The 16,738-nt window shown below is 44.2% G+C and overlaps 1 protein-coding gene across 8 annotated transcripts in view; it reads left to right on the top strand.

Annotated features, from left to right (window-relative positions):
• LOC116387637 (zinc finger protein 521) overlaps nt 1–16,738 on the top strand; it is a 96,885-nt gene that overhangs the window by 36,942 nt on the left and 43,205 nt on the right. For 5 of the 8 annotated variants that reach the window (XM_031854902.1, XM_031854905.1, XM_031854907.1 and 2 more), the window contains exons 4-6: nt 10,002–13,513; nt 13,636–13,720; nt 14,073–14,105. In XM_031854902.1, coding sequence (XP_031710762.1) covers nt 10,002–13,513; nt 13,636–13,720; nt 14,073–14,105 — 3,630 coding nt within the window. The remainder of the gene's footprint in view (nt 1–10,001; nt 13,514–13,635; nt 13,721–14,072; nt 14,106–16,738) is intronic. The other 3 variants (XM_031854898.1, XM_031854903.1, XM_031854904.1) reach the window with 1 other exon arrangement.

The following is a 16,738-nucleotide window of genomic DNA, read 5'->3' on the forward strand; positions in this document are numbered from 1 at the left end:
CCCCCCCCCCCCCGCCTTCCCCCTTCCTGTGCAGTCTGTGGACACAGTCTGAGGCGACAAGGTTGCGCAACAGCTCGCAAAACCTCCACTTTACAAACGTGATCGTAAAAAAACACGGCCTGCCATTAGAAATCTGTTAAAGAAGAAAAAAATAATTAGGAGGACTGTGATAATTGTGTCAAGGGGGGAATAGATCAGAGGAAATGTGGGAAGCACCAGAAAATCTTGCCGTGGCTTTGTTACTTTGCTGTTGGTTCATTTCGACATTGATCCACCCTTCCATCTGTCATCCCTTTTTCCCGTGCTCCTTCTTCAACTCTGCATTTCTTTCTTTCCCCTTTTCTTGGATTCGAGAGCGGAGGAGCCTTCTGGCTTTAACGGAGAGGGGATGAAGATGTTTATTCATCTGGAGGGTATTAGAGCCGTGATTAAGGAGAGGAGGGAGTAGTGAGGCTGATGCGACGTCTGCATCGCTCGTTCGTGGGCCGCCTGCGGGACTCGGGCCAACAAACCAGGAAAACAAGAAATGAAGAAGAATGGGGGAAAAAACAACTTGTGGTGAAATTCGATTCTCTCGGGAAAGAACAGAAGTTTAAATTTTAGCCGTCTCGCTGGCTCTTTCATTCTTGGTCTCACTCCCTGTTCTCACAGCTAAGCTAATTATTAATGAATGCGGTTTCTGTTGAACCTTGGAGAGGTGTCAGCGCTGCAGCCACTGAGGGTTAAGAAATCTTGACATTTAAGACAGGGATGCATGAAAATACATCGTCTTGCTTGAGTTGATGCTTGTTTTTCTTCCCCTCCCGCTCTCCTCGCCAAGATGCGTGTTTTCTTCTCCCTCCTGGGCTGTCTCCAGTTGTTTTACCACTGACAAGCTGGGATGGCGTTGAGGAGATATCAAATGGAGCCACAGTGTATTAATCAGGGGAACCAAAGGTCGTGGATCAAGAGGCAGGGTCAGGCTTTTCTGATGAATGCTAAAGCTAGCACATGCATCTCAGGTTGCTTGTCGATATGCATGTGATATTCGGCGTCCTCTGCAAGAAAACAAAGCTGGTGTTGATGTAAGACTTTTTTTATGGTCATTTACTGAAACGTAGATCCAAGTTTCTGAAGTTACTCCTCAAAAAGTGAAATAATTGTTAGCAGCATAGCTGAAGTTTTATGGGTCACTATGAGATGGTTTGATTAAAATGAATTAGACCCTATTTTCCGAATTCAGTGTGTGCTGTGCGTGGTTTTAAGTAATGGATAGCGCCTCTTGAAACTTGCAGAGCAAACCCTATTTTAATGAAGCAACCATACAGTAACTCAGCATATTTCTGTACGCACAACACATTTTTTCTTCTTCTCCAAGCTGATGACATAAATCATATTTTCCGTGGGTAACTAAGAGTGGGGGAAAATAAAAGGGCATCCAAGTAAACTCTTGCGCAGTGAGGAAATATTAATAGGGTCGTAGCACAGTACAGCACAGTGCTGCAGCATCCCTCACACTGGCTGACTGACTGACTGTCCACTGGGTCCTGCGCCTGGTCTGCCGCAGTGTTGAGGGAGCAACACACACACACACACACACTTGCACAGAGAGGCTCCCCTGCTGATTAAAGCCCAGCCCAGCCCAGTCCCGCCTGGCCCAGCACTCCCTTAGAGCCAGTGCAGTGAGGCAGGCGGTGAAGGGGCATGCTGGGGGACAGATTGCCATCCTCCTTTCTCCCCCTGGGAGGCTCACTGTGGCTGCTGGTCCAGCCAAGACCTGGGGAACAGCCTCCTTCCTGTTTGTGCTTTAGCCTACCTGAAGTGGTCAACTGTCCTTCCTCTCCGCACCACCCGCAGCTCCGTTCCACAGGAGATGACACCATAGCCGCCACCGCTCTCCCACACACTGCTCCACCTACATCCGAAGCACATCCTCTGACCATCTTGCATTGCGTCATAGCTTTAGGTGTTATTGCTCGTTGCCAAAGCTTAGAACGGCTGCCTGTTTTAAATGTGTAAATACTGTTTAGCATACTGACCATTTACAGTAAGTTATTCCACTTCACCAAGATGTGCCACAGTGATAGTCAGTTAATATACATTTATTTGAAATGTAAAAACACAATATCAAGCATCACAGGGATAATAACATGCATGCTGTGAAGTGTATTGTTGTTCCAGTGTGAATCCCTTTTAATATTTCAAACACTTCAATTCAAGTCAAACTCAAATGAAACAAGACATCAACGTTAGCCCTCAAGCCCACCCACTGCACTCTGAATAGGAAACTATTATCAACCCCAAAGTCACCTTTCTTGGATAATTGTGTTATTAAATGTCTCCCTTTTTCTTTTCCGTCTTTTTCTCTTTTGAAAAAAAGATTTGATTTTGAAAGCAGCAAAATGAAGCACTTTCGGCAAATTAATTTCTTGTTAACTGTTACTTTGCTCTGCCCTGATTTAACATTGGTTTCTCTACAAACGAAACGCAACACACAGCAAGCAGTGACAAACTTAATGATAAAAGACAACCTCTGCACAAGTTGAATGAATTAGCATTTTTAGGCTAAGCCTACGTCAAAATGAAATGTTGATAAATCTATAAAGCAAGGAATCTCTGCTGTCTGTGGGCTATGTTTGCATAACTTGAGAATCGTTCATTAGATCTACTTCACACTTGGCGGGTGTATTTGCTGGGGACCCAAGGACCTGCAGTGTCAAATTTGGAGCAATTTGAACATGTTCAATCTGAATATACTTAATAAACCGACGAACAGTGCAATCTACTGCTCCATGCTCCAGTCCAGTAGGTGACGGTAATACACCTTTTAAGTTGGTTTGTAAACTGCCAAATTAACTCTGGAGAAGAAGAAGAAAAAATATTTGAATAAAATGGAAGATATGGGAGAATTTTGCCTTCAGGGCTGTCTGCCAAACCATGATCTTTTCCTTAACCTAACCAAGTAGGTGTGTTGCCTAAATCGAAGGAGCTTTCTGGCAGAAAGCCCTGAAGGCAAACTTTTGTGCAGAAGAAAAAGAAGAAGTAGAAGTTGTATTAGTTTTGCTGCTGTAAGCTGGAAACAGCCTGCTAATGCTACATGGATGCTAGATAACATTACAAGCAAACTTTTAATTTACCATCCTATCAGTATCACTGACGACCAAACAAAGCGCATTGTCGAGGGTGAAGTTTGGCTTTATGGCGGATGGCAACAAGGTAGTGAAGTTGTTTGTATGAGCGGTTATTGAGAATGCAGGAAAAACATTTGGCTTGTTCCGTTCACGGGCATGTTGTGCACAGGCACTGCACTAGTATTTCTAAAGCAGTCAAATACTACTAACAGCATCTTTAAAGGTTATCTGGCATTCATGTTGTGCTCAAGCGTGCCGCTGACCTCTGTGTCCTCAATGTTATAGTATGCAGTTATTCTGGAGGATAAGAAATATGTGACCCAGCAGTAAGTCTTCTCTGGCATGCTTTCAGAGTTCAAACACTGCGGTTATGGATTGTTACTTAATGCAGATTTTCACAGGAAAAAAATTGAAGCGGAGCACAAACATCATCTGTCATTTCAGAGGCATTACCTCAAGAAACATTATTATTGATTGTCATCATTAGTATTGATTTCGGTTCGTCCATGTTGGTGGAGAGACATCGGTGTAGAAGGGACACTTCTCTGCGATAAGTAATGGAATTTCACTTTTCACCGTGTCTCACTATGAAGGAAAGAAAGAAGAAAAAAAAAAAAAAAAGCCGATAGTAAAGGATGACTGGCCGCCCTACTTTTCCTCCTCTGGCCTTCCATTTGTCTAACTTTCCTGGGACGCCACTGGGGCGCTGTGATTTCTGGGACAGTGACCAAGTGCTCCTGTCTGAGCTGGGGGACGTGGGTAATGTGGACAAAGTAGTTGACAGTTTGCCGCTTCCCCATGGTTGAGAGACGGAGCCATGAGGGCCAGAATAATGGATGCCCAGACCACAGAGTCAGGACAGCGCTTGATGTTCCAGCTCTTTGTGTCAGGCCCTGTGTGGAAAAAAAAATCCCCATTGACTGCTGTCTTTTGGGGGCGGGTATGCATTTCTCCTCAGCGTGTGTGTGTTTGTGGAAGTTGCGTTGTGTACATAATGTTAGGCCAGAGCCACTATGGCACTGATGAAACCCCAGGAAGTGAATCCTCATTTCATCTAGTGTTTTTCCACCCTGTTCGGTAAAAGATAGCATCCTTGTTCGCTGCTCCTCGCAGTCGTCTCACACAACCCCACCTTCTCATCCTGTAGCATAGTGGATTTGATTGATCTGTAGCAAGCGGGGGGGGGGGGACCTGACATTTCTCTGTGATGTGTAAAAAACATATTGTGTTTGCTAAAAAGGAAAAAAAGAGGAAAAGAGGGAGACAGGCCAAGCATACACACAGCACACACACGCATAGACATACTATATCTGAGGTTGACTGTCTAATATTAAATAACTGCACATTTTAAATACCTCTACTGGTACTTGCGTATTTGTGTGTGTTGATCAGCTGCACGGGGCAAAAAGCCACGTCTAGCCACCTGGCACTTTCGTTGACAGCTACTGGGAATTCTCAGTGTTTCATTTTGACTGGATTTGATGTCTTAAAACAGGACTACTGTGAGTAAAGCCCGGCCCTGGGCCTCTTCCAACAGCTCTGTGTCCTCTGAGCTCTGGGTCCTGAGTCAACAGAGTGATTGTGTTCACCTGACTGGAATTAGTCCCAAAAAAAAAAAATCGACCACCCGTCTCTCTCTCAGTCAGGAAGATTGGAGGCTTAGCTAATGTAAAAAAAAAAAAAAGATCTCTCACCACCTCCTCTATTAGATCTTAAGTGATTGTGTCACAGACAAGGCCGTACATGATAGTGTGTTGTTCAGACACACATTGCTATTTGGGCATCAGAACAGGAAAAGCGTCGAGATGACACATGCATTGTCTCGCGGGAGAGGCTCACTACTTTTCCCAGTAACTGTAAAAAAGATTCCCTCTCTGAATATGAAGTGGGGTCATGGTGTTACATCAGACAAGTTGTCAGCTTTTTGTTTATTCATTGAATCCCCAATCCCCAACGTGCCGCAAATACACTCACACAAACACATCTCTTATGACAACCACTACGTACAGATCTCTGGTACAACACACGGGAAGATGAGGTTTGGTGGACGAAAGCATGGCCATGCTTTGCTTCACTAGAATGGCTTTTGAACAAAGTCTGGCTTGCAATAGAAGTGGCAGATGAGTGATAGCGAAAAACACTTTTCTGATAAGATAAGGTCCTGGACCTGGATAAGAGTTTGGCTTCCTAAATAGGAGAGGTGTACTCTGTTGCTGTCAGGCAGTGATAAGCCATCTTGAACTGCTTCCAAGACCTCAGACACGAAGGTCCGGGCGCCAGCAGTAGGTTATTCCCAAACCATGGTCCCTGAAAGGTTTTAGGTGGGTGTACTGGGTTAAAAAACAATAAAATCACAAATGCCTCTTTTATGTTTAAGAGTGGACTTGAGGCAAGACCTGCTAACAAATGTTAAATTCTCTGATTAAAAAAAAGTAAGTAGATAAGTAATCATGTAACCAAACTTTATTCACTGATGTTATCATTGTACTTAATGGATTACAAAGTGCTTCACAATACAGAGAAAGACGGGGCGTCTCAGGACAGTCATCATTATTGTCATCCAAGTGAAATAACTTCACAGAACATCTTAGGAATCTATAGTTTTACACCTAATCAGCCACTATGAAAATTCTGAAAATACATCAATGTGTAGCGCAGGCGGTTTTGGAAAGAAATCGCAACATTTCAAAACGACAAGACAGGTGTGTCTGGGTTTGAGAGGAGCAGAATGACTTTGCTGAGCACTGCTTATAGATTTGTAATGGTCTTTTCTGTCAAAATTATTTGAACAGATTGAGGATTTTCTCCACCAAATGTAAAACCAAACATCCGAACTTCAGCCCTAATACATTTTTTTTCAAGGACCCCCTTGAAAATGAGATTCAAAATCTCATCCTTATCCTGGCTAAATAAAGGTTAAATAAATAAAAACATCTAACATGATAATTAATTATATGTTTTTTTGTCTGTCTCTTTCATTCCTGGCATAAATACATAATAGGCGTTAGGCTTTTCTCTAATTCCATTACCAAACTCTCACATATATTTTTGTATGCAAAGAATTTAATTGGAATCATTCTTTTCAAATTAATCATATTATTTAGCATTTCAAATTTAGAGACAGTATTTTCCGCCATATGTATTATAGTCCAAAGGGAAACAATGTCATCAGGAAAATTAATGACTTACTCTCCTAAAAATATATTCATATATCTTGCTAATTCTCAAATACATCAATTGCATAAATCAAAACATTCTTCGGGGGTTTTGAAAGCTGTGCCGCCGCATACAGCAATGGCCTGTTCCCAGCATTAACGATCTTATTTGAACAGGAGTATTTACTCTGGGAAACGGTGCTATAAATGAACATAGAGGAAGTGGTGCACAAAGAGTAGTTCAGACTGGCTGAGAGGAAACTGAGACCTGCGTGTGAAGGGGGGATTTTTAGTGGTTACATTTGCAAAAAAAAGAAACACTCATTTGTATAGAGCTGTTTATTTACTGTATCATTCCTTGATACATTGAACTTGTCAGGCAACACTTTTTTATTTTATTCTTAAAAAGTTTTTGTCTACTGCAGCTTGAGGCTGGATTTATATCTTACTCGTAAATATGGCTATGGCACATTTTTTTGCCATCCCCTATAGGAGCTCTCCAAATGAGGTTGTTTTGTTCCATATAGAAGGCATTTAAAAAGAGCAAGAGGGAGGGGGGTAGGGACAGAACTCCCAGAGAGGGACAGGCCTTAAGATGGAGGTCTTCCTCCCAGGACGTGACAGGCTGTTGGCTGGAGGATGCTCAGGAAGGCCTTGGCAGACCAACAAAGACAGCCCTTCAGCTGCAGGGTGTAGTTTTTCAGGCCCCAGCATCCCCTTTGGCAGCAGCACAGAGAGTGCTGGCGTGCACAGGCCCCCGGCCCGAGAGACAGGGAAGTAAGGCCCGCTCTTTTATTTACTCAGGCTGCTGCTGAGGCCTGGGCATTTCTTGTCTGGGTGAAGAAGGGGGAAAAAAACAAGTCTCTCTCTCTCTCTCTGTTTCCTCTTGGGGTCTCCTGAGGAAGATTGGTCTTTCATCTACAGTTGTTCACACACTTGTTTCGGCCATTGCGCTTGTATCTGTGTATTCTATGTGTACATGTATGTCTGCACATAGTTTGCTACTGTGAGTGAGTGTGCAGTGTGTGCACCCTTGCTTTCTGTGTGTATGTCACTGAGTGTGTGTGTGTCTGTGTGTGTGTGAGAAAGTGTAAAACTATAGTAAGTCTCACTATGAAGGTCATTTGTACTCAAAATGTACAGTTTCAGCATTGAATACTCTAAAGTAGATTTTAGAGCATTTTGATGGCCATAACAGTAGGACAAAAAGATTAACACTCATAATCATAATTTCTGTTTATTTTGAATATTTAATATCAAGTTGCTGGTGGACAAAATATGATATAAATATTAAATAACAATTCTTTAAGTTTATATCTATGTATTTACTTGTTACATTCAGTTTTGCAAAGTTAGGAAAGCAATGTTTACGTCATGCCTGATGTTGTGCCTTACACATAAAAGAACGATCCCAGTCACATCCACACATTAAGGCATTCAGCTTATTAATTAAACACTGGTATCCAATCGGTACCCAAAGGCTATGGTATCGGTATTGGAACTGACAAATCTCGATCAGTGCATCCCCTAGTATGATGACACCTTGAATAGTGTTAATAGGTGTAACTTGGAGACCAATTGATTACATCATTACTCTGTAATATTAATTTGATGGTGTTATTTTAGTATACAGCAGCCTCTGTAATATTTCAAAAACCTAATATCAACATAGCCATTTGCCCATCTAAGCATGTTAGCTGATAGCTGAACTCAAGCAATGCTTTTCGACTCCCACATGTCCCCTACAGATACGGCTTTATGTATGTATGTGTTATTGAAGCTAAGGCACTAAATAAATAATCTACATCCAGTAAGCAAACAAAAAAAATGCAAGGAAGTTGTCCTGACAGCTTAGTAATGTCTTAAGGCAAAGACATCCTCATTTAAGACAGTAGAATTTAATTTAGCCTTGTATACGGCCCCATTTATTTGTTTGTTTTATACTATTCTCTCCAAGCCAATATGTTTGACTGTAAGGCATCGGCTGGGGTCATTCTTCTTGCACTGTCTTCTCCTCCTATACCCTGGGAGGCAGTATGAGTGAGGGCAGATCCGCCCCCTCTGTGGAGGAGGGCATAGCACTGAGTCACCCATCCTCCCTCACACCAGAGAGAGAGAGAGAGAAAACATTGAGACATGTTTGAGAGATAAAGCAAGTAAATCAGGCAAGGTTCGCTCCTTGAGTGAGATGTGTGTGCAGAGTGGGCGCCTTGCCAGGGGTGGGAGGTTTCCGGGAGGGCCACGATGTGGAGGTGGGCTCTCAATGTGCTGCTTTCAGCAGTTTGGAGGGGCAAGGGAATGGCCTCCGACCCCATCTGTTTCCTGAAGATAGGCCCTGATGGGGGTAAGTGCTCAAAGAGGGCATGATATCCTGACAAAGGGCAGATCGCCCAACAAAAACAACAGTAAGGGGAGAGAGAGAGACTAAGATGTGTCAGCTGAAGGAGAGAACAGAGGTTGGATCCTGGAAAGAGCTTGTGCTTTTCCTTCGCCCCACTCATAAATCTTTGCAGTTTCCTCTTGTTTTTCCCATTCCAAGTTTTGGCCTTTTGACACAGTTTTTTTTTTTTTTCTGAAGGGTTTGGGATTACTTTGTTTTATTTAGGTAAGGAAGTTCACAGCACTTAGAATTCTGCAGCGGGAACAAGTGGTCTGTAACCTTTTGAACTTGTGGAAAGTGGTGTCCCGTGTTTTCCATTCATATCGCTGTACAGTGAACCAGGGGAATGGAATGTTGGCATAGAAGCGATTTGTAAAGGGACACATTAAAGTGTTTGTAAAACAAATGGGGGCTGCATTGTCAGTTGTCTGGTGTTCCCTCGTCATTCTCTGCACCTGCTTGTCCTTGAGTGAGATAGTTGGCCACTCGGTTGTCTTCCACTATATCCGTTTCCCTGTCCCCTCCTTGTCCCCCTCTGCATCAGCACATGGCACATTCATCCATCCTGTATCAGTTGCCTCACAGCTTAGCGCAGACCCCACAGACAAATATGATAATAATGCATATTCTTTAATCTGATATCTATTGACTGATGTTCTGAAAGACCCATGTTTCATGAAAATCATCTGTTTTGCAGCCGAGGCTTCCTAAAGGCTATGCATATCTGTGGTCTAAATTGCACATTTAATCTTTTCTTTCACTCTTGAGAACTGCTTTTCCCTGCTTTTTCCCCCCTCTTGTCTTAAGGTCATTTCAAGGGCTCTTGTGTTTTAAAAATATTCGAGTAATTGTTCAGAGAATAATAGAAATGTTCTAATTTACCTCATGCCGGGTTTACATCCTAAAGTACACCCATTGTCCTGTGTTGGCTTTAAATGTCAGAGAGATTGGGGTTTTGAGTCACAGTGGGCTAAGCCATTACATGGCCACATACAAGGTTAATTGTGGTGAAAGTATTTCCACTTATTCTCTTCTCTAATTATACTTTAAATTGCATATTTAAGTGTAACTTTTTAGATAACACCTAGGGAGAGGTATTGTTTCCGCTGAAGAAAAGATTGTCTAAGTTGCAAAGAATTCTAAATTCATACACCACAACCATATTATTACTATGACAAATAACAGCATGGCAGCAGATCTTTTCTATTCAAAAGAGTGAGACAAATGACTTGCTAATACAGTCTTACAAAACACCTCTCTTACTCACTCTCTCCTTCTCTCTCCATCTTTTTCCCTCTGAAATACCCCCGATACCTTCCTTTCTCTCTTCTTCCCTCTTTCTGTCTTTCTATCCAGACGGTGGTGATCTTGAAGATGACCCATCGTGTTCTTGGCCAGCATCATCTCCTTCCAGTAAGGATCAGGCTTCTCCAGGACACTGCGAGGACTACGATTTTGGCGAGGACGAAGGGGGCCCTGGCCTGCCATACCCATGCCAGTTCTGTGACAAGTCCTTCAGCCGCTTAAGCTTCCTCAAGCGCCACGAACAGAGCCACGGGGATAAACTCCCTTTCAACTGTACCTTTTGCAGTCGCTTGTTTAAGCACAAGCGCAGTCGAGATCGGCACGTGAAGCTACACACCGGTGATAAGAAGTACCACTGTGGAGAGTGTGACTCTGCCTTTTCCCGCAGTGATCACCTCAAAATCCACATGAAAACTCACGCCTCTAACAAACCCCACAAGTGCCCTGTGTGCCGCCGAGGCTTCCTTTCCTCCAGCTCTCTCCATGGCCACATGCAAGTACACGAAAGGGGCAAAGACGGCAGCAGTTCAAGCCTTTCTAGAGCTGATGAATGGAAGCTGAAAGAAACTCGCAAATGCAGCCGTTGTGAGGAGGGCTTCGATGTCCCCGAGGAGCTCCAGAGGCACATCGCGGAGTGCCACCCTGAGTGCTCTCCATCAGAGGATGGAGGCCTGGGTGCCACCCTGCAGTGCATTTACTGCCATGAGCCCTTCAGTGATGAGGGAACCCTGCTGACCCACATTGACCAGGCCCACAGCCGAGACAGGAAGGGCCACTCCTGTGCTATCTGCTCTGAGCACTTTCTGTCTGTCGAGGACCTCTATGCTCACATGGACATCCACCAGCTCCCCGAATCTAGTAACCATAGCAACAGCCCTTCTTTGCTGACCGTGGGCTACACCTCTGTCTCTAGCACCACTCCTGACTCCAACCTCTCTGTCGACAGCTCCACAATGGTGGAGACGGCGCCACCTGTGCCCAAGACAAGGGGGAGGAGAAAGAGGGCGGCTCAAAACACATTGGATATGGGAGGACGTTCCTCCAAACAGCCTAAAGTCTCCTACAGTTGCATCTACTGCAACAAGCATGTGTTCTCTAGTTTGGCTGTGCTTCAAATTCACCTGCGAACCATGCATCTGGACAAGCCAGAGCAGGCTCATACTTGTCAGTTTTGTTTGGAGGTTCTGCCCTCTTTACTAAATCTAAATGAACATCTTAAGCAGGTCCACAATGCAGAAGACCATGCTGCACTGTTAGCCAGCTTGCCTGATGCCCTCCTTCAGTGTAACTTCTGCCCTGAGGTAATGAATGACCTCAATGGCTTACAGGAACACATTCGCTGCTCCCATGGCTTTCCCAGTCCTGTGGCAAAGGAGAGCAATGCCTTCTTCTGCCCCCAATGCTTCATGGGGTTCTTGACGGAGACTACCTTGGAGGAGCATGTTCGTCAGACTCACTGTGATGGGGGAAGCCTGCGCTTTGACTCCCCCCTGGCTGTAACTCCCAAGGAGTCTATAGTAGAGGTGTACTCCTGTTCATACTGCACCAATTCCCCAATATTCAACAGTGTTCTGAAGCTCAACAAGCACATCAAGGAGAATCACAAGAACATTCCACTGGCACTGAACTACATCAACAATGGAAAGAAATCCCTGCACACTCTCAGCCCCTCTTCACCAATATCTGTGGAACAAACCATGCTTAAACCAGGAGGCTCAGCCTCACGTTCTACCGGTGAGTTCATATGTAACCAGTGTGGAGCCAAGTATACCAGTCTAGACCTTTTCCAGACGCACCTAAAAACTCATCTGGATGGCATGCAGCCTCAACTCACCTGCCCACAGTGCAACAAAGAGTTCCCCAACCAGGAGTCCCTATTGAAGCATGTGACGATTCACTTCACTATTACCTCCACGTATTACATCTGTGAGAGCTGTGACAAGCAGTTCACTTCAGTGGATGACCTACAGAAGCACCTACTCGACATGCACACCTTTGTGTTCTTTCGTTGCACTTTGTGTCAGGAGGTGTTTGACTCAAAGGTGTCTACTCAGCTCCACCTGGCCGTAAAGCACAGCAATGAGAAAAAGGTGTATCGCTGCACCTCCTGCAACTGGGACTTCAGGCATGAGACTGACCTACAGCTACATGTCAAACACAGCCATCTGGAAAACCAGGGCCGTGCCCACCGCTGTATTTTTTGTGGGGAGTCCTTCGGCACAGAGGTGGAGCTGCAGTGCCACATCACTACCCACAGCAAGAAGTTTAACTGCCGCTTCTGCAGTAAGGCCTTCCATGCCATTGTCCTTTTGGAGAAGCATTTGAGGGAGAAACACTGTGTGTTTGAGGGAAAGGCACAGAACTGTGGTGCTAATGGTTCTACTGGAAGTGGTGTGGATGGCCAGCCTAAAGAAGATGCTGAGCTACATGGTCTCCTAACCAACAGCCATGGTTCAGTGGTAGCAGTAGGATCCGTGGTGGAGCCGCATAACAACCATGATGGAAGTGAGGAAGAGGTGGACACTGCAGATCCCTTGTTTGGGTGCGACATCTGTGGGGCATCTTACACCATGGATTCACTCCTCACTAACCACCAGTTGAGGGACCACAATATACGCCCTGGTGAGAGCGCCTTGATGAAAAGGAAAGCTGACATGATAAAGGGCACCCACAAGTGCAATGTCTGCTCCCGCACCTTCTTCTCTGAGCCTGGGCTGAGGGAACATATGCAGACCCACCTTGGGCCTGTCAAACACTATATGTGCCCCATCTGTGGGGAGAGGTTCCCTTCCTTGCTCACCCTTACTGAGCACAAGGTCACCCATAGCAAGAGTCTGGACACTGGCAGCTGCCGCATTTGTAAGATGCCACTGCATAGTGAGGACGACTTCCTGGAGCATTGCCAGATGCACCCTGACCTGAGGAACTCCCTGACAGGTTTCCGCTGTGTGGTGTGCATGCAGACAGTGACCTCTACATTGGAGCTCAAGATCCATGGTACCTTCCACATGCAAAAGACAGGCACTATGTCCGGCAACCACCAACCCGTGGGCCGCAGCAATATCATCTCTCATCACCAGCAGCAACACCATATCCAAAAACCTTTCAAGTGCGCCTCTTGCCTGAAGGATTTCCGGTCCAAGCAAGACCTGGTGAAGCTGGACATCAACGGACTGCCTTACGGACTCTGTGCATACTGCGTAACAGCAGCTGGCTCCAAGAGCTCCAGTCCAACGATGAACGGAGGAAGGCAACAGCAGCAGCATGGTGGAGCCACCACCCCAGCAACAACTACAGCCGCATGGATCCAGGCGGAGAGGCTCAGCCCTGGAGATGGGAAAGGCAAAACTGTCTCTTCGTCATCTTCATCCTCTTCTACATCCTCATTATCTGCTGCCAAGACACGATGTACCAGCTGTAATGTGAAGTTTGAGTCTGAGGCAGAGTTGCAAAACCATGTCCAGACAGTGCATCGGGAACAGGCTGGGGACAGCAACGGCGGGCAGCTCAAGACCCCACAGGTGTCCCCCATGCCCAGAGCCAGTCCCTCGCAAACTGAAGAGGTATTGTTATTTAGTATTGGATTGAATTAAGTTGACAAGTTAATTAAAACATGCTGACATTCACAATGTGTTTTGTATTGCTATGTTGTTTATAATCCCTTTCCTTTTGGTCTTATTTTCAGAAGAAGACCTACCAGTGCATCAAATGTCAGATGGTGTTCTACAGTGAATGGGACATCCAAGTCCATGTGGCCAACCACATGCTGGGTAGGAGATAACTCTTTTTTTCATTCATTATGGTCTCTGTTGCACTTCTGGAACAAAGTCACTAAAGCAGTCCTTGTGTAATATCTTTGTAGATATGTTTCTCTACGTTGTAGCATACAATAAATCAATTTGGCTTTTAGGTGTGCGATTTAAATGTTAGCGTGAATGATTAATTTTTGTGACCATCATCGATACAATATGCAAACCATTAACGGAAAATTCCCCTAATTTCACAAGTATTTGATCATTTTGAAAAGATTTCATACTTTTTCATACTTTTTTAAAAAGGTGAATCACAATCTCAGGACTGATGTGATATATGTAATAAAATATTTGACCCTGTCTCATTCAGGCTCACAAGTATCTGGATCACATCACCAAATAGGTGGAATTATTTTAATATTTTGACCATCAACTGCATCCCCAGTGTTGTGCATTTATAAACCCATCACCTTCATTTCCCCATGCATGTGAATGGTATAAAATAGTACGTGTGCATGCTTGTGGAGCAGAATCTCTCCACTTCAAACCACTCTATATGGAGGTCATTTGAAGTAGTGGAAATAAACAGATTATTGAAATATTAAAAATACCAAAACAGATTTTATTCAAACTGTTTAAAATTCCAACTATTATTCCACAGTTTTTGAAAAATCTCCACATTGCTACTGTACATTATTTTGTTTGTTTGTTTATCGTGCCTTTTCACTTAAGTAGTCTGTTCAGATGACTGAGATCTGAATACAACATTTGGTAAAATACTTTCATACATTTAATGACGTCAAATCAACTGAAAAAATGGATATTTAATTTGATCACATTGTGTTTCACAAAATTATTCCAAATTTCTGATTTTCTTTGACAAGATTCTTAAACAAAGAGTGCTGGTGTAAGACTAACCTCCACATTTTCAAAACGTCTTCACTTTCGGTTGTCATTTGTATGCAGGCAGAATAATTTGTAGAGAACAGACAATTGGAAAACAGGTTTTCTTGCCTGCAGTAAGTAAGCGTCTGAATTCCAGTCTCACGTTCCTTTATTCATTCATTTATTCAGCTCGTTTGGCGGCTCTTTCATTACACTGCATTATCTGTTGTCTTCACTGGGAGAGAGACTCATTGATCTGGAACCAAACCGCCTCTCTGTTTGGGACACGCTTCTAGGCGCAGGTGAATTTAAACACGGTGGGCAATTCTATCAGGACCGGCAGGAAATTCTATCAGGGACCCACTGTTTGTGCATAAACAATCAGAAGCATGTGATTTGTGATTTTGATGCTTCGGTGTATTTGCAAAGGAGAGAGACGAGCTGAGAGTGTGTAGGTGTGTATTTTGTATTCATCTTTGCGATCTGCTCACCCACTATTCTACTGGGGGTGCCTAATACAGTACCATGCCAGCATTAGTCCTTTCTCTCGCAAAGGCAGGCACGGAGCACACTGTGAGGGTAGAAAACAAACCCCCCTACTGGTTATTTTATGTCTGTCAGCCGTACAAGCACACAGTTTCCCCATAATAGTGGAATTGAGACAGCTTAAGATAACAGGAGGATAGGTGATTGGGTTATTGTCTGATGTCTTACTTCTCTGATATGCCATTGCTTTGTATTCAACATGATCACAGGTTTCATCAGACTCCTCAAAAGGGTTTCTGTTACATTCATTTGTTTTCGGGATCTCTAAAATGCGGAGAAAACAAAACTCATCGTGATGAAAATTTGGTAGAAAGATGAGGTGGTCAAGGAGTGGCTGCATTTTGCAAAACAAAGAAACTAAAATGGAACCGAATTGAATAAAGAAAATACATTTGACTGAAGAGGCGTATGGAAAAACTTTTGCATCAAGGTTAGTCGTAACAACACTAACGGTGATCTCTTGGTTTTATACAGCTTCTGAAGAATTGGTCACTTTTTAACAAGTAGAATGGGGTTAAATTCAATCCAGCCTGTAATCACCTCAAAGCCAATTTGGGCCAAAAACACAGGAAAAAAAATAGTCATTAGGAAAAGCTCTAAATACCTTCTCTACTGAAAAGGGGACACTTTCTCCTTTTAATGGCCATCTGCACAGGAGAGGGGAAACAGGGGGCTGGGGTCATCTCCGCTCAGCTGTCAGCGTTATTAGCGTAGGTAATGGAGCAGACGCTGGATTCATAGGGGTGTTGTTTTCATCCGTGCCCCGCTCCATGGTGTCCGTTCACACTGATAACTCTATATATAGTGATGTGCCGTGACATAACCATAGTGCTAAGTGTATGGAACAACAAAACCTGAGCCTGTCTCACCCAGACAAGTCCATATTAGCTGCCTTTGTAATACAATAGTCTCCCTAAACCAAGTGCACTCCTCCGCCCTCCACCTCCTCTCATCGGTCCGAGGTGCTCGTGGCTGCCTCTTCTGTACGACTGCCAGCACATTTTGATGCGTGGACATTACACTCAGACGACGGCGGTCCTGCTTCACACTTAAAGCACAGCTCTGGTGCCCAGCTACTCAACATTTACTATGATAATAGAGGTAAATGAAAGAGAAGGGGGTGGCCATGGGTGCAGAGGGGTGTGTGGCAGAACAGCCCCAGCCAAGCCTGTGAACGGCCCCACGTGTTTTAAGATGGAGGCCGCAGCCTGCTAGGGCCCAGATGGATCAGTACACATTTGCTGTACAGCTGGCCGCTCTGTTTGGGGACCTGGTGTGATACTCCTATGGAGAAAAAAATGATATCGCCACCATCCAAGGAGCAATTTAATAGCAGGCCAGAAGACAGCTGGCCACTCTTTAGTTTAGAGTTTTTTTGGCATGGCTCACTTACAGAATTGAGGGTGTCCGATTTTTCTCTAGAGACACACAGATTTATACAGCTTTCAGCTGCTGCAGTCACTATCAAACCTTTTTATTTCTATTTTTTTTTTTTCTTGAGATTAAAAAACAAATCTGTCCTGCAGTTCAATTTGCCATCTTGATCTGTAGTAATTGCATTGGACAGAAATGTTTAAAATCACAGCGCTTTCACAAAGTCGTCCC

Source organism: Anarrhichthys ocellatus, unplaced genomic scaffold (assembly GCF_004355925.1).
Source record: "Anarrhichthys ocellatus isolate YVR2014 unplaced genomic scaffold, GSC_Weel_1.0 scaffold15, whole genome shotgun sequence".
NCBI classification, from domain to species: Eukaryota; Metazoa; Chordata; class Actinopteri; order Perciformes; family Anarhichadidae; genus Anarrhichthys; species Anarrhichthys ocellatus.